Below are 21,567 nucleotides of genomic sequence, written 5' to 3' on the forward strand. Positions count from 1 at the left end.
CATTTGAGTTAAAAGAATAGTTCACCAAAAAAAAAAAAACTGAAATTCTCTCATCATTTACTCACACTCATGCCATCCCAGATTTGTGTGACTTAATTTCTTTTGCAGAACACAAACGAAGATGTTTAGAAAACAAATCTCTCAGTACAATGCAAGTGAATGGTGACCAAAATTTAAAGCTCCAATAAGCACACAAAAGCAACATAAAGGTAATCCATAAGACTCCAGTGGTTTAATCCATGCCTTCTGAAGAGATCCAATTGTTTTTGGGTGAGAACCAGGGCCGCCGCTGGCCAAATTGATGATCTACTCAGAGTTGCGGGATCGTCAGGGGATGAGTAGCGAGGTGTGGTGCGAAAGTTGCGAAGCGATATAGTCTGTGTTCCGCGACTGCTACCGAGTCCTTGAATAATGTATAATGTGCGAGTAAGGGCAGCCGGTGGAGTTTCAGGTGCCCTCCAAGGGTAAGATGGTGCCCCCTAGGGAGTTGGTGCCCTATGCAGGGTGCGTAATATGTGTATAGGGAGTGGCGGTTCTGGTGAGAACAGACCAAAATATAACTCCTTTTTCACTATAAATCTTGACATCAGCAGTCTCCTTGGCGATCATGATTTCAAACTCGATTACACTTCCAAGCGCCATCTAGCACTCTGCGCATACGTCAAGCACTAGGAAGTGTAATAGAGCTTGAAAATGTGATCGCCAAAGAGACTGCTGGTGTCAAGATTTATAGTCAAAAAGGAGTTACATTTTGGTCTGTTCTCACCCCAAAACAATTGGATCGCTTCATAAAACTTGGATCAAAGCACTGGAGTCACACTGATTTATTTTATGCTGCCTTTATGTGCTTTTTGGAGTTTCAGAATCTTGGACACCATTTACTTGCATTGTATAGAAATACAGAGCTGAGATATTCTTCTAAAAATCTTAATTTGTCTTCTGCATTAGAAAGAAAGTCATACATATCTGGGATAGCATGAGGGTGAGTAAATGATAAGAGAATTTTAATTTTTGGGTGAACTATCGCTTTAAGTCAAGTATGATTTTCATGCTTGCAGCAGAGCACCAACCCATTCTTGGTTTATGTCATCCAACTTATTAAAATCTCTCTCTTTTTCTCATCTGCAAGCAATAGTGTCATTCAAACTTGTCATATGCAATTATCATGTCATAGTGGGACAAGTAAAAATGCATGGTGAAACAAATGTCAAATGATCAATTTCGTGAAGAAAAAATAACATAAAGGGAAGTGTTTATTTATAGAAGTATTAATTTGATATATATTTTTATTATTTATTTACAAAGTGTGGATTAAAAGCTATGCAGCCATTAAAAGTTGTGAAACATACATTATAGGGTTATTCTTATAAAACGCTATCACCCATTGAAACTGCTTATCAAGCAAGTCCACCCTTTAATCTTCATAACATCGTTTGGTAGCTTAGACTCTCTCTCTCTCTCTCTCTCTCTCTCTCTCTCTCTCTCTCTCTCTCATATTCCCTCTGTTTGGGTTGAAGTTAAAATGCGGAAGTTTCCACCCGCGAAGATGAAACTTGCGATGCCATCTGCGACCATACCAGCAAAGTCCTCCTCTCCGCTGGTTTGTGTGGAGGGACACTGAACTCGTATGGCTTCCCTGCCAGCATCAGAGCGAAGAGCATTCGCTCTCAAAATCAACAGGTAATCGGCTTTTCCGTTTGGCTTGACCCTCTAGCTAGCTCATGCACTGCACTGACTGATCCCGGGGAATCTGAGTTGAGTTTTGGACCTGTCTGACAGTCTGTCTGTCTGTCTGTCTGTCTACAGGGAGTTTGAGTGAATTCCGGAACAGGCGTGCGTGTGGATTGGGACCATAAGACTTAATATTCTAGTCTGATTATTAACAATGTTATTATTGCTGGTGCAGCATTGATAAATAATATTCTACAGCATATGTAGTGTTATGCTATATGTAGTGTTAAACTGCTTTATGAATGGCAACAAGTACCTGTCACTTTCGGTAGGCTGATGGTCTACATTCAAATACATCTGTAGTGTAGAAAGGTATTGGAGCTTAAAGGATTTGCAGATCCATCCCTTTAGGCAGAAAGAAAGATTTCAGAAGAGGTTTTTTCATATCCGTGCAATTCTAAATTTGGAGCTCCGGTCTATTTGATCATTTCCCCTATAGTCCCCCTTCCCTTCTCTGAATATGTTAGGTCAATAATGACCCCTGTTAGGTATCAAACTAAAGTGGAAGTATGTATTGTTCCTGTTTTATCCCGTATGCCAGGTGGGGAGGAAATTCACATAAGAACAACGTGGAAGAAGAGATCCGGTGTCCTGAAAATATATGCTACCTATCAGGATGTGCTACCAGCGCTATATTCGCACAGCTTTAGGGTTGGGGTTTGGGTTTGGGTTAGGGTTAGGGTTAGGGTTAGGGCTTAATACAGCCTGACACCATATCACACTATAGACATCACCTGTTATTCAACTCTAGAACGCATAAGCGCATTAGCTATACAAGCCGGAAATTTGTAGTTTTTTTTTTTTTGCGTAATATGAGGTAAAGAATCATAATTTAGGATACCAGTATTGTCAGACTTTATTGCTGATTTAAAATATGTTTTTTGATTGTAATCTTGACCAACCGTTTTTGAGATTTTGTTCTTTCTCTATTCAAGTAGGTAGGAGCTGCACTGGCATGACCTCCCAAGAGGGGAAAAAATAGTGCTAGAAAGACTTTGCCTTACTGTGACTGCTGTTTGCATTTTTCATTTCCTCTTTTGATTTAACAGTAGCACCTAATAAACATGGGAGTGGGGGAGGTGGGGTGGTAATAAAATAAAGAGCAAATCGTTTTCCTAAGAACTGATGTCCACATATTTGGACAGCGGGACTAAGTTGTGAAATATTAAATAATTCCAAGCTGGGGGCCTAGGTAGCTCAGTGGTAAAATACGCTGGCTACCACCCCTGGAGTTTGCTAGTTCGAATCCCAGGGCGTGCTGAGTGACTCCAGCCAGGTCTCCTAAGCAACCAAATTGGCCCAGTTGCTAGGGAGGGTAGAGTCACATGGGGTAACCTCCTCATGGTCGCTATAATGTGGTTTGTTCTCGGTGGGGCGCATGGTGAATTGAGTGTGGTTGCTGCGGATGGCGTGAAGCCTCCACATGCGCTATGTCTCCGTGGCAACGTGCTCAACAAGCCACGTGATAAGATGCGCGGGTTGACTGTCTCAGACGCGGAGGCAACTGGGATTCGTCCTCCACCCGGAATGAGGCGAATCACTACGCGACCACGAGGACTTAGAGTGTATTGGGAATTGGGCATTCCAAATTGGGAGAAAAAGGAAAAAAATAAATAAATAAATAAAAAAAATAAATAAAATAAAAATAAGCCTGAAACTGAACTATTGGTCAGATTTTAGAAGTGAATAGCATAGGAAATCTTTAGGTTGCTCCCTTGCTCCCTATTTAGTGAATGACTTAACCTCCAGTGTGCTGTCTCAGAACAGTTCGAAATGCATCTTATTTTCATCCTAACTCCATATAACGCCTCTGAAAGCAAAATTTTTCAGCTTTTTGATGAACCCATTGATTCTCAATGGTGATAATGCACAGTGGACATAGGATTTCAATGGGAAAATAGTTGTAAAGTACACAGTAGTGTACATTCTGTTGAACAGTGTGGCGTTTCACGATAAATCGCTCAAATGTTAAAAATGGCATATCAGATGAAACCAGAGACTCTAATCTTTTGACTCGGGTTAGGTTTCTTACCACATGTATTTTTGTTGCCATTTGTTCCAAAGACAAAAGTTTAACCCTTTACTGACAGCCCAGTGTCTTCTGAACTGAGATCAGTCGGTTTAAATGAATTTAAATTTTGTGTTGGATATAGCAAAGCCAAAATACAACGTCCATGCATGTGTTTGCGAGGTTGCACAAGATTAAAGGACTCATATGTAGGGTAATAATCCGTATTATGTCTTGTGAGTTTATGTCACACAGGCACACAAAGGTTCATTCATTAACATAACTGTCATATGGCATATGGCACTGCAGTCCCTTTCAGCAGATTATGCAAGTCGTGCTGTATGGACTGAGTCCTTGCGTCTTTGTTTTTCTTTTTCTCCCCAATTTGGAATGCCCAGTTCCCAATGCACTCTAAGTCCTTATGGTGACGTAATGACTCGGCTCAATCCGGGTGGTGGAGGACGAATCTCGGTTGCCTCCGTGTCTGAGACCGTCAATCCACACATCTTATCATCACGTGGCTTGTTGAGTGCGTTACCGCGGAGACATAGTGTGTGTGGAGGCTTCACGCTATTCTCCGTGGCATCCACGCACAACTCACCACGCGCCCCACGAGAGCGAACCACATTATAGCGACCACAATGAGGTTACCCCATGTGACTCTACCTTCCCTAGCAACCAGGCCAATTTGGTTGCTTAGGAGACCTGGCTGGATTCACTCAGCACAACTGCGACTCCAGGGGTGGTAGTCAGCGTCAATACTCGCTTAGCTACCCAGGCCCCCGCATCTTTGGTTTTTGTAATGGACACTTTATGGACATTTAAATTCATTATGTAGAATTTTGTTGCATTTTGATGCATTGTTTTTATTTAGCTTATTATTCCATGTTTTCTCAGTTCTTGTACATTTCTATGGTTGTAGCATAATATTTAAGGCTCTGTGCTGGTAATGTAGACGTTGCAGATTTGGTGACAACTCAGAAAGTTTGTTTCATGTTGAGATATGTTGACAGACATCAGTGTCCAACCTGTATCACTTAATGATCATGCTTTATCAACACCAGTCTTTGAAAGCCTGTTTTTTTGTTTGTTTTTGTTTTTGCTTCGAAAGGTATAGTGCAGAATGTAGTATGTAGTTTTCTGAAAAGTTTGTAGGTTTAGACTGCTTTTGTTTTCACAACAGGATTATGATTAAGTAATTAACAGTCACCATTTCACTTCTTCTTTATAAGGACACAAAAGGAAATTGAGTGTGACTCATTGATGCTAAGGAGAGATTATAGACAGTTATAGGGAATATAGATAATTTTAGTGTGGGGTTAGTTCAGCCAGAAATGAAAATTCTGTCATCATTTATTCACCATCAGTTTGTTCTAAACCCACATGACTTTATTTTCTTTTGTTGAACATAAGAGGAGAAAAATTGAAGAATGTTTCCTTTACAAAAATTGATTAGGACTGTCAGTCCCTTACATTCTGTGTAAGGGACTGATGAAATAAAGTCATATGAGTTTGTAACAACATGAATGCAAGTAAATATAAATAATGACAGAATAAAATTTTTTGGCTGAACTATCCTTTTAACAGTAAAAAGCCAAGAGATGTTCAATCAACAGAATGATTCAAGTGTCTTCTACAGTAAACTTGTGCCTGACCAACACATCTCACAGGGGGCCGATACCTGCTGTGGCTGCAGCTGCTTGTTTTGCACAAGTGCTCATGCAGACAGTTTTGAAAGGGGGAAAACATCAGCGCATTTGCTGCAGATTTCCCTTTCAGGTCCACACTGCTCGTGCCTCAATCTTTACATCGTTCCTCATTTTCTGTGGCCACACATATATTTGCATGAATGATGCATTCACTCATGAAAAGTGTGTTGTACTGAAGGAGGTGCCCTGAGGCTTGTTTGTTTGGTGTTCTGTCACACCTCTTCATAATCCTTTGAATTTCGAGACATCATTAGAAATGCTTCACTATGAGATGTGATACTAAATGTTTTAGGACAGACACTGTGGTGAAAACAGAATGCAATGAGACGTGACAGTCTATTATCGAAAGCCCTCAGTCAGCAAAAAAGGCTCATGAGAGTAGTTCTTTAATTTCAGTTATCTTCAGCTGATGCAGACCTTCAAAAGAAGTTCCATTCTAAGGCAAACATAAAGTCTGCTCTTTCGCAATAGTGTAGAGAGGCACTCTGACCCACAATCACACTGACAGTTTAGACAAACAATCATAGTCCAATCTCTTTGGAATGTGGCTGCCATGGCCACAGGTTTTGTCAGTGAGCACAATCTGTATTGGTGTGAAATAAGAGCAAAAATAAATGTATCTCTCTTGTTTATGATTTTTCAGAATTACTGCTGTGGTTGTGCACGTTACACTCTATCCTATAGCACTGTCTCTGAATAAAGTATGCTTTTGGAATCGATTTTTGAGTTGAATTTGTATCTATATTTCACTGCATTACAAGTAGTGGTCGACCAATATTTTGTGTTTTTTTGTTTTTTGGCATCTCCTGTGACACACTGGTGTCGAGTGAAGTCAAGACAGAGAAGTTATGATGTTGTGAGGGATTTCAATTTTTATATCATTTGTCTGTAACCAAATGCATGCATATAATAAAACAACGATGCAATGAAAACCATGTAGGTAACTGTTGGCATTTTGAGTGAGTTTGATTCATATATTGTAAGATTGCTCGTCTTGTTAATGATATGATGCAACGAGCACTGCAGCAGGTTATATGAAACACTCTCCATTGCAGAATGTAAATTTTTAGAGGCAAGACAATTGATTCCTTGTCAAATTAGAATGAAATCAGATTTTCTAGCCAGTTGTGCAGTTATGTTAAAGCAACAGAAGTAGGAATGCCCGCTAGCGACTTCATTGTACAGAGACTAGCAACATCCAGCAATAATGACGCTGGCGGTGTGAATGGGGCTTAAGTATTCTGGTTCCTAATGATTCCATTAATGATTCTTTTAGTACTTTTCAGGTAAAAATATTTGGAAATAAGAAAAACAATTCTTATTGGATTTACTGCCCTCTGCAGCCTGATACAAAATGATGAGATCACAAAAGGTGTGTGTACACACAAAAGGTAGCCTATTTTATTCATTCATTTCTACAAAATATCACTAAACACTAATAACATGGAGTTAGGATGAAAATAAGGTGCATTTCAAACTGTTCTGAGACCAGTGCAAATAGAAATCACAATGGCGGTTAAGACATTCACTAAATAGAGCAAGGGAGCATCCTATAGCTTTTCTATGCAGCCAAGTGCATTCACTCCTAACATCCGACCAAAAGTTTAATTTCAGGCTGCAGATGATATTTGCCTCACTCAACTTGGTTGGCAGACATGGGACAATGGTAATCAGTACTTCGATTCAGAATTTATAATGTATAATTTTATTTTAACATGGTTGGCAGTGATTGGACTGTGGTTGGCAGTGATGCTGGCCATTGCTTGTATCAAAATTATTTATGCTAATGCCTTAATGGTAAAATGCTTCAGCACTGGCTATCACTTGTTTGTTTGACAGTGCAAAGAGAGAACATTGATGTTTTGTTGCCAAAGTAAAAAAAAAACCATTGTAACATAAAAGCAAATCAAGTCAAATATTTTTTTATTTATATAATTTTTTTATTGGTGCTTTTCCCAATACACATTGTTCCAAATCAGCTTTACAGAAAATAAGCTGCAATGTCTGTAACGTCTCAAATCATGAATAAGCAATACTCCTGGAAGCAGCTCTCATGGAGACAGCTCCGGTAATGAAGCACTTACCTTCTACTTTATAAGGAGGGATCTAAAAGCTGGTTTGGGAGCAGGGGCGGATTAAGGCATGGGCTACATGGGCAGCTGCCCGGGGCGGCATCTTGTCAGGGGCGGCACAGGGCACCCACACAAACAAGTGTGTACCCTGAAGTCCACCAGCCATCTCATGTCCTACATCCCCCCTTTTCTCAACTTCATAGAGATTAATGAAAGTGATGCAAAAAATGCATGTAACATGAGTGTATGTGATGTGCATCATGTTGGGACCTGAACAGATGCACAAAGAACAGGATTAAAATGATGGACATCAGTAGGCTGAACTATAGACACAAAAACACGCGCTTGAAGAAACACACTTTATTATATTCTGAAGAACTGACGACAGAATAGCCATCGATGCGCGTCTCTGATGCGCTGTTTGTTCAGAGGCATGCAGCGGGAGCGTGTCTCCTGGAACACATGTAAAGCAGCAGGTTCACTTTATATAGCACATGTGTATACAACCTAAACAAGTTCACCTTGAACCTAAAATGTATTTATATTTTAATTATTATTATGTTTACATTTATAATTGTCTTCAGAGCTTCAGATTCGTATTTATAATTTTCCACCTGTTGGAGACGGATACTTGTGTGATGATGGCAAAAGGAAAGGTGTTCGGGAATTGGACTACATTGGTCAGGCTGTATGTTTTGTGCTGCAGATTCAAAACAACCGGCTCATTAGAGTCATTTGTTCAGGAAATGGACAACACTACCTGGTCATGCTGTATGTTTCCTGCTATAAATTCAAAAGAAACGGCTCATGAGAGCCATTTGCTTGGGATAGGACTACACTGGTCACGGTGTATGTTGTGTGCCATATAATCATAAATCAGTAATATTCATCAGGAGAGCACACGATTGGTCGAAATAACTATAACTCAGCACTAACCCTACCCCTAAACCTAACCCTAAGCAACCAGTGCTTTCTACTTACATGCAGTATGTAGGAGTCTTCCACTGTTATCCTATGTTTCAGAAATCTGCAACCCTTTCACAATGGCGGAAGAATGCATGATCGAGAACCTTTAGCGGAACTGAAATTCATGAAAATCATTCAACCCTACTAAAAAAAAAAAAATTATAGAGAAAATATGCACTATCCATGGACAAGACATTTGGTAGATTTTGAAAGTGACACTAGATGGAATAACAAAAATCTTTTAATTGTGCCCAATTTTGGACATATAGGCCATTTTATTAATATAAGCCATATATAAATCACTAATTGAAAGATTTTTCTCATGAAGACAATACAGCATTCAGTATACTGCATACAGTGTAACTTTTCATCATATTGCATTAGAAATCAATTTCTAAACTTTTAAATGATATCAACAAAAAGTCAATCAAACTAGGTGTGAAAAGGTCATTCAGAAAGTGTGAGCTCGTCCAATGTAATGTTCGTTTGTTTGCATGATTTGATCCCTAAAATTACAGCTCTTGTCAGTTAATGGAATGCCAACAAACCAGAAGGAAGCTCAAAATGAGACTTATCTCTCTGCACCCTCTGTAATTCTGTCCAGTGCCGAAAATGGTACCATGCATAAATACAGCCACTGAAAGTTTCATACACTGTTTTTATTGTGATGAACATTGAATCTATTTAGAGAGGCAAGACCGTAACGTCTTTTGGGCCACGAATTGTCACCCACACGTCCACACCCATCACCACCTTTCATGTTTAATTGTTGTTGTTTTTTTCTGTTAATAGACATGCAACACATAGCATTGGGATTTTATGACTGGATACACCATCAGGGTTCTGCAGGTTTTGCACAAGAAGAGAGGAAATGCATTGTCCCTTTGCTTTTTTAAGATACATTTAATCCTGCAATCAATGTGTTTATTTTGTAACTTCAGCTAGCTAATTTTTGTGGCTTTTCTTCTTGGACAATGTCTTCTGCAGTAATGCATTGTGCCTGTAAGATATTACAGCAGTTTGACCTTTGTTCCATAATATTGTGAACTACAATGAACTGTGTTGTTTGTGCTAAATTCTCTCTGCATACTTATTCTGTCCTTCTGTCAGGATAGAGAAAACATTTTGTATTTGCCATAATTTACTCCTGTTTGCCCTTGCCCTGTGGTTAGAGAATTTGCATGCTATATCGTCCCTAACTTGATCTTTAAAAGTAGTTAATGAAGTGTGTCTTTGTGCCTGATATTGTGGACATATTGAAAAAGCAGTTATAAATGCACCCATTATAACCCATTAAATAATTAAATGAAATATCCCTCTTGTTTTTTAAAGCTTTTCTGTTGGCACTTACAGTCACCATACTGAGTTCAGAAAAACAAGAACGATGGCAGCTACAGCATTTTTGAGTTAACTAGTGTTATTGTTGCACTTTTTTTTTTTGTGATATGAAGCATAGTGTAATCGACATAAGCAATGTCAACACATGTCTTTAACCACCATGGAAATATTGATCCAGTCCTTCCCATGAACACTTAATCATGTTTTAATGCTGCTTTAAAATGGTAGGGGACATTTTAACCTAAAAAGTGTTAAATATAAATTAAAAAAGGATTTCAGGCACCCCATTACCCCTTCAAATGATGGTTTGTGTAAATGAGTTTGGGGAAACAGCACTCATTAAGGCTGGTGACCCATTTATTTAAGGCTTTTGATAATTGGGTGCACAATAGTACTGTTGTATTGCGGCCCGGAAGGCTGGCTAGCAAGCTCAATACCTCTCCGCTTCTGAAGGGAATCCTTTTAGTAATATGAAAGAGCAATGAAGAGAATTGTTGGCTGAGATACTGTGGGAATGTGACTTAAGAGAATGATTTGCTCTAAACACTGTTTGACTGCTTTAGTTGTAAAACACATTTGGAAGTATGAAGTTTTGTTACTTAGTTACGAAAAATAACAATTCTGATTAGGGCTTCACAATTAATCGTATTTTATCAGCGATTTCTGTCTCTCATGGTTAATTAAACATAACCGTTTGCGATATTAGGAAGTAGTGCAGAAATTACAGCCAGGTAAAATTGCAAGTTGTTTTTCATTTTTTATTATTGGATGTGTGAGGATGACAGACCAAATGGAAGAGGTAATAGGGAGGCCAGCAGGGGATGCTCACTCTGCGGTCTGTGTGGGTCCTAATGCCCCAGTATAGTGACGGGGACACTATACTGTAAAAAAAGCACCGTCTTTCGGTTGAGACATTAAACTGAGGTTCTGATTCTCTGTGGTCATTAAAACAATCCCAGGACAATTCTCGTAAAGAGTATGGGTATAACCCTGGTGTCCTGGCCAAATTCCCCCATTGGCCCTTATCTATCATGGCCCCCTAATAATCTCCATCCCTGAATTGGCTACATCACTCTACTCCCCTCTCCACCAATAGCTGGTGTGTGGTGGGTGTTCTGACGCACTATGGCTGCCGTTGCATCATCCAGGTGGATGCTGCACACTGGTGGTTGTTGAGGAGATTCCCCCTATACTATGTAAAGCACTTTGAGTGCCTAGAAAAGCACTATATAATTGTACGGAATTATTATTATTGTTATTAAATCACAAGCTCTTTCGAAGTCCTTTTTCACCTCAACTGACCTTTCACGCTTTCTTCAGAAGTTTGCCACTGACAAATCACTGTTTCACTTTCAAACATGCTCTGAAATACAGAGCCGCAGAAGTTTACGAGTATCCTATGTGCATATACTGTATACGCTATATACACATGAGGCTCATAATGCAGTGTTTCATTGGTCTCAGAGCGGTTCTGTGCTCAATACACATGAAAGGAATTCCATCTCATGCTCTGATCAAGTGTTTTACGCCAAACAGCTGTGCTCTGAGTTCGGTTCGTGCACGTAACTAGCGTGCCCTGACCGCGTTATATAGTTAAAACACTCCAGATTTACTTCAGTTGCACTTTTGTGTAACTCCAAATGTGTTTTGCCAGTACAAGTTTCTAAACAAATCTAAAATATCATGGCACCAGGGTTGTGTGGAGCGAGGAGATAACAGCATTTCACCATGTTTGGAAGAGCAAATCTGTCTTCAACTCAAACTAAACACTGAAGCACACAAACTTCCTTTAGTTCCCGGCAAAATAAATGCTTGAGACCTTATAGCAATACCGCATGCTAAATTATTACAGAAATATATTACTTTGTTTATTGCAATAATAATAATAATTACAAATATATAGATTTTAAAGAGGACTCAAATATGAACACCCTACAGAGTAACACTTATATTGGCAGTAAAGCATAGGCAAAACATAAAGACTTAATTTTGGCCAAAAGTAATCATTTACTAGTATGTATTTTTAACACCTTGTTCAACATGAGTTGCGGTTAAATGTAGTTTTAAAAAAAAAAAAAAAATGTTATTCTTTTCTTTTAGAATTGATATCGAACTGTGGCAACAGTGATGTTTTTGTGTTTTTTTGTCCAAATCATGCAGCTCTAAACATTTTAAGCAAAATGTGTTATTTATAATTGTAACCATTATTGTGAAGCCCTAATTCTGAACCATATTTTGGATGTACTAGTGATATCGTTTCTAGGCTAAGTTACAGTATATGTTGCAAATCAGTTGTTCTTAACTGGTTGATCTGTTCTAGGTTGTGGAGAGCATGTTAAATGCAAATAATAGAATGCAACTGTATAATCGTGTATAGTTTGGTTAGAAAAATAGGCCAAGACTTCCAGTATCTTTTGTTGTTGTTGAGGTTGTGCGTCCAGTCAAACTCTACATTATTTTGGTGAAAACATATCTGTCATTCAGTAGAAGCTAGCCTTATTAGACAGATGCCAACATGGACAGGTTGACAGGTTGCATGACGTACCCACATGGGACTGTGTGGGGTCGCCACTTGATGTCCAATCTGGGTCCTGAAGCAAAACCACTCACTGCTCTATATTAAAAGTGAAGCACACACTGTCATTTTTGCACTACATATTTTCATTTAGTCTGTGATGCTATGGCAGGTCAGGGAATCTGGGCCACTATCTGCCTGATTATTTTTTTTTTTGTCTCTGCTTTGCCTAAAGTGGTTAGAAAGCACAGATGCGCGCACACACACACACACACACACTCACACATGCACACACAGTGCACCTTCTCCAGTGTTCGGGAAACATTTCATCATAGTGTCGAAATAATTTTACGCTTCATTTAGGAATCACCTGGCATGGTTTTCAAAAACTGATTAGTGTATATTGTAAAAGGCTTTGTCATAGTTCTCACCTCTGCCAGAATCTTACAATGGATTCTTTGATATCACATTCTAGATTGTCAATATTTGAAGAGACATGAAATGACTGTACTACAACATGATCATTGAAAAAAAAATCTTTGAACTCCAGTATTCTGTTACAAAAAGAATAATGGGAAGCTTTGCAGTGATAGTAGCTATTCTAGCTAAGTGTAAGGCTGAGGGATGACAGATTCTCCTTCTGATTTATGAGTGAATACAGATATCTGGCAGAAACAGTTTATTATGCTGTCTGCAGAAAACCCATTCACCTAAACCCATTTGAAAATATATAACTAGAATAGGTCTAGGACAGAATATTAGGCCTGGTATAGAATATATATCAACTTTCACATAATATATACTGTGTAACAGGGGAATACACTGTATTGTGGCATAATATTGATTATCACAAAAATGTATTTCGACTCATCCCTCCTTTTCTTTAAAAACGTTCCAGTGAGTTACTTACAATGGAAGTGAATGGGGGGCCAATTTAGTGTCCCCATTCACTTCCACTGTAAGTGCCTCACTGTAACCTCGATTTTTGCTTTTTTTAAAGAAAAGGAGTCGAAATAAATTTTTGTGGTAAGCAACATTATGCCACAAATGCTGTTGATTGAGCTTAACTTACTTTACTTTAAAATATGATGCATTTATTTGTAAATTTTTGTGACTTTTTTTGCCCTTGAGCTTAGGTTTATTTCTGACCCTGTTACTGAAGAGAGTGTCTAAACAAATACCTGGTGCCTGCACAAACACATACTCTAGAGAATAATTCTGTGTTATCTACTCTCTTCATCGCTGTCTCTCTCTCTCTCTCTTTTCTGTCTCAGACACTCCTCTGCAGATATCCGGAGACAGTTCAGTGGGATCAGCCATGGTTCCCTGCCGCACCATCGGCACAGTTACAGTGCCTCCGGCTCTTTTTGCTTCAGCATAGTGAGTGACTGCTCTTCAACTAGAACCCAATAGATTAACTTTAGATAAAGCAACTGTGAATGTTCTATATACATGTGTGTTTATGAACAGATTATTCTGGATGTGGATGAATGGTGATGTCTTTGTATGTTATTGTTTGAGCCTGTGACATCATAGTCTACAAATGCAAACTGATTTGATGTTAAAGAAAAAAGTGCAATATACTTTATATATACATTAGCCTATATTTATGCAATATCACACTCACAATCTTGCAACTTTACAAAAGTTATAGATATTTCGGACGCATTATGGCCAGCTATTTTGTTTATGGACATGGACAAGCAGATTGGGCAATTAGAAATCGAGATTCATCAGACCAGGCTGTGTTTTTCCAGTCTTTAACTGTCCAGTTTTGCTGGGCCTATGCTCACTGCAGCCTCAGTTTTCTGATCTTGGCTGACAGAAGTGGAACCCGACGTGGTACTGTTGTAGCCTGTTCACCTCAAGGTTCGACGTGTTGTGCATTCTGAGATGCTATTCTGCTCACTACAATTGTACAGAGTGGTTATCTGAGTTACCGTAGTCTTTCTGTTAGCTCGAACCAGTCTGGCCATTCTCTGTTGACCTCTCTCATCAACAAGTCGGTTTCGTCCACAGAACTGCCGCTCACTGGATGCTTTTTTGTTTTTGGCACCATTCTGAGTAAACTCTAGAGAATGCTGTGTGTGAAAATCCCAGGAGATCAGCAGTTACAGAAATATTCTAACCAGCCCGTCTGGCACCAAAAATCATGCCACGGTCTAAATCACTGTGATCAAATTTTTTCTCCATTATGATGGTTGATGTGAACATTAACTGAAGCTCATGACCTGTATTTGCATGGTTCTATATATTTTGCACTCATGAGGGCAGAGTAATAAAGGGGAGAATTGATCGACAACTGACCACTCACCACATAAACTATATGGAAATGCTGGCAGTTTTTCTAACTCTAAAGCATTTCCTCCCCTTACAGGGCTCCAGACTGCAACTAAAATGCAACCAAAAATAACTGATTGCGTCAATAATTTAAAATCTAGTCGCCACTAGCGACAGTCGGGTTGTGTGCGTTCATATGTGGTTTCGTCAGATATCTTGTTATTGAGTTATTGAATACATTTTTAGAACACACACAGTGTGTCTCGTGCCTCTTTTCACCCGTTCTGTTTCTGACGAGCTCGCCGCACCGCACGCAACAACAAACCCAGCAGGATAGAGTCGTGAACAAATGACTCTTTTGAACTGGATCTTTTTCATGAATCACCCGAAAAGATCTGAGGGTTTGAACTCAGGAGCTCAGGTTAGCAGTTTGAATCAGATTCACTTTCTCAGTGAATCAGTGAGCTCACAACTGGGAGCGCAGACATTTCAAAAAGTCCCATATATATTTTGGGCTTCTTTATAATTAAAAGTCCCTTATTGTGTACCACTTTTTTTCTTCTGGTAATTATTGTTTGGGATTGGAGTAGCACAATAAACTGCATCTGGGATTTCATTCAATTTGTACTCTTGTAGTCTCTGTGTCTGGGCCATCCGGTAAGAGTAAAGAAAGACTAAGGCAATATTTTAAAACAATTAAAATTGTATATATATATATATCCGGAAAGTATTCACAGCGTTTCACTTTTTCCACATTTTGTTATGTTACAGCCTTATTCCAAAATGGATTAAATTCATTATTTTCCTCAAAATTCTACAAACAATACCCCATAATGACAACGTGAAAGAAGTTTGTTTGAAATCTTTGCAAATTTATTAAAAACAAAAAACAAAAATCACATGTACATAAGTATTCACAGCCTTTGCCATGACACTCAAAATTGAGCTCAGGTGCATCCTGTTTCCACTGATCATCCTTGAGATGTTTCTACAACTTGATTGGAGTCCACCTGTGGTAAATTCAGTTGATTGGACATGATATAGAAAGGCACACACCTGTCTATATAAGGTCCCACAGTTAACAGTGCATGTCAGAGCACAAACCAAGCCATAAAGTCCAAGGAATTGTCTGTAGACCTCCGAGACAGGATTGTATCGAGGCACAGATCTGGGGATGGGTACAGAAAAAATTCTGCAGCATTGAAGGTCCCAATGAGCACAGTGGCCTCCATCATCTGTAAATGGAAGAAGTTTGGAACCACCAGGACTCTTCCTAGAGCTGGCCGCCTGGCCAAACTGAGCAATTGGGGGAGAAGGGCCTTAGTCAGGGAGGTGACCAAGAACCCGATGGTCACTCTGACAGAGCTCCAGCATTTCTCTGTGGAGAGAGGAGAACCTTCCAGAAGAACAACCATCTCTGCAGCACTCCACCTATCAGGCCTGTATGGTAGAGTGGCCAGACGGAAGCCACTCCTCAGTAAAAGGCACATGACAGCCCACCTGGAGTTTGCCAAAAGGCACCTGAAGGACTCTCAGACCATGAGAAACAAAGATTGAACTCTTTGGCCTGAATGGCAAGCGTCATGTCTGGAGGAAACCAGGCACCGCTCATCACCTGGCCAATACCATCCCTACAGTGAAGCATGGTGGTGGCAGCATCATGCTGTGGGGATGTTTTTCAGAGGCAGGAACTGGGAGACTAGTCAGGATCGAGGGAAAGATGAATGCAGCAATGTACAGAGACATCCTTGATGAAAACCTGCTCCAGTGCGCTCTGGACCTCAGACTGGGGTGAAGGTTCATCTTCCAACAGGACAATGACCCTGAGCACACAGCCAAGATAACAAAGGAGTGGCTCCAGGACAACTCTGTGAATGTCCTTGAGTGGCCCAGCCAGAGCCCAGACTTGAACCCGATTGAACATCTCTGGAGAGATCTGAAAATGGCTGTGCACCGACGCTCCCCATCCAACCTGATGGAGCTTGAGAGGTCCTGCAAAGCAGAATGGGAGAAACTGCCCAAAAATAGGTGTGCCAAGCTTGTAGCATCATACTCAAAAAGACCTGAGGCTGTAATTGGTGCCAAAGGTGCTTCAACAAAGTATTGAGCAAAGGCTGTGAATACTTATGTACATGTGATTTCTTTTTTTTTTATTCATTTATTTATTTTTTTATAAATTTGCAAAGATTTCAAACAAACTTCTTTCACATTGTCATTATGGGGTATTGTTTGTAGAATTTTGAGGAAAATAATGAATTTAATCCATTTTGGAATAAGGCTGTAACATAACAAAATGTGGAAAAAGTGAAGCGCTGTGAATACTTTCCGGATGCACTGTATATATATATATACATACAGTACTGTGCGAATTTCTTCGGCACATAAGATGTTTTACAAAAGCATTTGTCTTAAGATTAGTTAAGTTATTTATATCTTCAGCTTTAGTGTGTCAATAGGAAATATAAATGTTAGACTCCCAAACATTACTTTTGCATATAGAATAGAATAGAAGAACAGGGAGCCCTGCAACGGATGTCATGGACCCCACAGAGCCCCCCACTGAACATCATGTCAGTCTGAGATTACATAAAGAGACAGAAGCAATTGAGATAATAGGTGGATAGAAGATATTTCTACCTAAATAGATAGAAGAACTGCAGGGAATTCTCCAAGAAGCTTGGAACATCCTATCTGCCAACAACCAAGAAAAACTGTGTCCAGGTGTACCTAGGAGAATTGGGGCTGTTTTAAAGGCAAAGGTGTTCACACCGAATATTGATTTAGCTTTTTTTATGTTTACTGGACTTTGTATGACATTAAGTGATAAATGAAATCTATTTATTTATTTATTTTCGAAGACATCCTCACTATGCAACATTTTTCACAAATGCCTAAAACTTTTGCACAGTACTGTGTGTATATATATATATATAAAATCAAGCTTTTGACACTTAGGACAATTGAGGGACTTGTACACAACTATTACACAAGGTGCAAACATTCATTGATGCGCAAGAAGACAACACACTACTATATGCATTCTATACTTTATGTAAATATCTGTAATGCAGATTCTGAAGAGCAGTACTAAATAAAAAAAATCTTTTAACTCTTTTATATAATATTTGTATAAATTATGAAAGGGGTGAGACAAAAGGGAATGCATACTTATCTTCTCAACTATATACTGTATACTGTTTATTAAACCTCCGATTAATGGGTTATCAGCTGACTTCCTTTTCTTCGGCTTTCTATCTTGTTTCTGAACAGCAATCTAAATTGAGAAAATCTGTGATTTGTCTACTAAAAACAGCCATTTGGCTCCTTAATATTTCAATTTAGGAGCCAGTGGCTCCAAAGTCATTTTTTAGTCTGGAGCCCTGCCTTATTGAAAGGGCATCATGTCCTCGTGAGAGCGGACAACACTACAGTGGTGGTGTATATAAACTGACAAGGAGGTCTCGGGTCACTTCTCCTGCACACGTTGGCATGCAAACTGATTCTGTGGGGCAATGCCCACTTCTTATCCCTGAAGGCGACGTACATACAGGGAATTACGAATCGGGCTGCGGATTTGCTGTCAAGGGGCAATCCTCTTTACAGGGAGTGGACACTGAACAAAGAAGATTTGGAGTCGAATCGGCAGAGTGACAGTGGATCTGTTTGTGTAGAAGACGATGTAACAGTTCATCCATCGAGAGTCAAATTATATTTTAGCTGCTTATTTTTAGAGGTTTTTGGTCCAATAATTAGTACCTCTGTTTTGTCAGAATTGAGTAGAAGGACATTTCTGGCCATCCAATCTTTGATTTTATTGATACACTTTGCAAATTTGGAGAATTGTGAAATTTTGTCAGGTTTCGATGAAATATAAAGTTGTGGATTGTCGGCATAAGATTGGAAACTTATTCCATGATTCCTGATATCTCCCAGGGGAAGCATATATAAGGAGAAAAGCATTTTATTTTAGTGTCTGGTTTATCTAATACGTGCAATGTCCTAAGCCTACAAAATGCAGGCATACAAATGGAAATCGTTTCATTGCACACAAGGAGTTCTAAAATACGATTGCACACTAGCAGCCACAGATGTTATACGATGAGTTTGGCTGTAACTGCGGAAACGGAAAACAACAGTGGGAGAGAGATGTGCCTTTCAGTGTGAAAGATCGAATGTCCGTTTGATGCGCAAGAGTGATCTGCTCTGACTGCGCCAAAGTTTAATGATAGCTTAATGATAGTGCCATATTAATCTAATAAATACAGTGTAATGCTACCATATATAATTCTTATGTCAAATGTAATGTCTGATTTGATTTCATCAGTAAATTATGATTTTTATTATCATACTTATTATTATTATTATTATATACAGCATCCCTTCATGGGATTTAGCAATGGTGCTTGATGCTATTTCGGTGTCTCCAGTCAAGCCGTTGGTCAAAGTTTGTTTTAAAAAATTGTCGTTCAAGATGACACAATTTTTAGCGCTAGCTTCGGCAAAACACGTCAGTGAAATTCTCGCACTTTCTGTACATTCCGTGTGTATGCAATTTGTGTCAGGGCATGCAGGGGTTATATTGACCAAGCCTGCATTTATGTCCAAAGTTATTTAGTCCATTGTTCCTCTTTAACTCAGGGCTGTTTATCCACCATCTTTTGCTTCATTGGAGCAGCAGAGGTTGAATATATTATGCCCAAAAACTGTACTCAAGTAAAAGTACAATTACTTGAAAAACGTAATTACTCAAGTAGATGTAAAAGTAATGATGTTAATAATTACTTGAGTAAGAGTAAAAAGTACCCAGTTTTAAACCTACTCTTAAAAATAAATGTTCTCAAAAAATGTGCTCAAGTAAATGTATCGGAGTAAATGTAGCACGTTACTACCCACCTCTGAATATACAGTATATATACAGCATATACGTATGTGTGTGTACTGTATATACAGTATGTGTATGTATGTATGTATGTATGTATTTTTCATAGTTCGACTTAGCATGACTTCTTAGTTATCACACTTCTATTGAATTTGAAACCTTTTGATCATTGTTAACAAACAATAGTTATGTGATGTGAATTGTTCATAAAACCTCAGGCTAGCTTGACAGTGACCATATAATTTCTTCAAGGTTTCTTTAAGGTGCCAGAATGCATAGCTCTGGTGTTATCTGATGGTTTGATTTCAACTTAGCTTTGTGCTTATGGCAATAAATGTTTTCACTCTAGAAATATGAGAGCATATGCACCCCTGCTATTTCACCATAGCTAGTACAGGAAGTGGTTGTGATGTCACATCCTGCTTTTAGAAGACCAACAAGATAGCGAGTTTCTTGCGGCTCAAACCTATTAAGGAAGAGTTTTGTAAAAATAACTGAAAGTTTTTTATATCCGGACAACGCCATCTTGTCAGTTGCCCCGTTGTTTGTTCAAAAGAAGCACTCGGTGAGTATTTACCTTCATCCTCTACAGATGCACTTGTTCTGCCTGCTCCATGGTGGTTGATTTCAGTTGGTAGATGCAGAATTGAAGCTAAACTAAATTTATAATGCATGCAGCCTCTGTGGTTTAAATTAATAGTTTGATGAGGTTGAACACAGATCAGGAACTGTTTAAGATTGCCTTAGTATTCCACAGAAGCATTGCTAGGCTTGAAGATGAACACTAGTATTAAATAATTTCGATATTTTGAATTATGACAGTTTATTCTTCTACTTTGGCTTGCCTCTAAAAAGGCATTTCACTCAGATTTTGGGCTTTTCTGAAAATGTTTGTTTCCTGTCACTGGTTATCAGTGAATGAGGTAAGTTTATCTCCCATTGGATATCCTATCATGGTCATTATACTGTAGATGTAAAAACACCTCCATCCATAGACTTTATCAGTGTTCATCTACAATTACCAGCTGCTCCTCTGTCAACTGCTGTACTGGGTGGATACCTCTGCTCTCATCTGCTCAAAAAAAACTACACAGTGTTTGCAAAAAGGCTTAAACTTTTGTTTTGTTTCAAATCCAAAAGATTAGGTTAGGGATTTGGGTTGGTTGGTACAATTTATAAAACATGCATTCATCTTCACTGTACTACTGCCTGTACAGCTGAAAGTAACTTGCTTCACAACTTGATTTTTGCGCCCCTCTGTAGACATTGCACCTGGAAATTGGAGCTCACATGTGCCCATACACCCAATAACACTTACCGCTTTGGCCACTGGGGGCAGTGTTTTGAATTTTGGTAAGCACAGACCGATTTTAGGTGGTTTTCACACTGGGCACATTTGCCCGGCGCCCCCCCGCAGCGTTGGTCTGGTTTCAGACTCATGTATGATTCTGTCAAACCCCGGTGCTTTTCCGTCATCACAAACGTGCACATGATGGAAAGCACAATGCGGGTCGCTATATTTTTGTGTTTGTTATTAATTTTGTGTCATTATGCACACCAGAATGAACTACACTTGCGCCTCTGTGCTTCGCATGCTGTAATTCAGCAATTGTACATGTCCAGGGGAAGGAGACTATATCCGATGCTCACAAATGATCTTTTTTTTTTTTTTCTCCCCTTTTCTCCCCAATTTGGCATGCTCAATTCCCACTGTTTACTAGGTCCTCATGGTGGCGCGGTTACTCACCTCAATCCGGGTGGCAGAGGACAAGTCTCAGTTGCCTCCACTTCTGAGACAGTCAATCCGCGCATCTTATCATGTGGCTTGCTGTGCATGACACCGTGGAGACTCCAAGCATGTGGAGGCTCATGCTATTCTCCGCAATCTATGCACAACTTGCCACGTGCCCCATTGAGAGCGAGAACCATTAATCGTGACCACGAGGAGGTTACCCCATGTGACTCTACCCTCCATAGCAACTGGGCCAATTTGATTGCTTATGAGACCTGGCTGGAGTCAACAAATTATCTTTTTTGAGGACACAGCTGGTTACTCACTCACTCACTCA

General features: G+C 39.3%; 1 protein-coding gene across 3 annotated transcripts in view; it reads left to right on the plus strand.

Annotated features, from left to right (window-relative positions):
* Positions 1-1,524: 1,524 nt before the first annotated feature.
* Positions 1,525-21,567, plus strand: part of LOC127424327 (dedicator of cytokinesis protein 8-like) — a 73,164-nt gene continuing 53,121 nt past the window's right edge. The window contains exons 1-2 of one of the 3 annotated variants that reach the window (XM_051669396.1): positions 1,525-1,680; positions 13,614-13,719. In XM_051669396.1, the coding sequence (XP_051525356.1) occupies positions 1,628-1,680; positions 13,614-13,719 (159 nt within the window). In that variant the 5' untranslated portion in view covers positions 1,525-1,627. Of the gene's footprint in view, positions 1,681-13,613; positions 13,720-19,910; positions 20,064-20,783; positions 20,852-21,567 lie in introns of those variants that run through there. The other 2 variants (XM_051669397.1, XM_051669398.1) reach the window with 2 other exon arrangements.

Source organism: Myxocyprinus asiaticus, chromosome 33 (assembly GCF_019703515.2).
Source record: "Myxocyprinus asiaticus isolate MX2 ecotype Aquarium Trade chromosome 33, UBuf_Myxa_2, whole genome shotgun sequence".
Lineage (NCBI taxonomy): Eukaryota > Metazoa > Chordata > Actinopteri > Cypriniformes > Catostomidae > Myxocyprinus > Myxocyprinus asiaticus.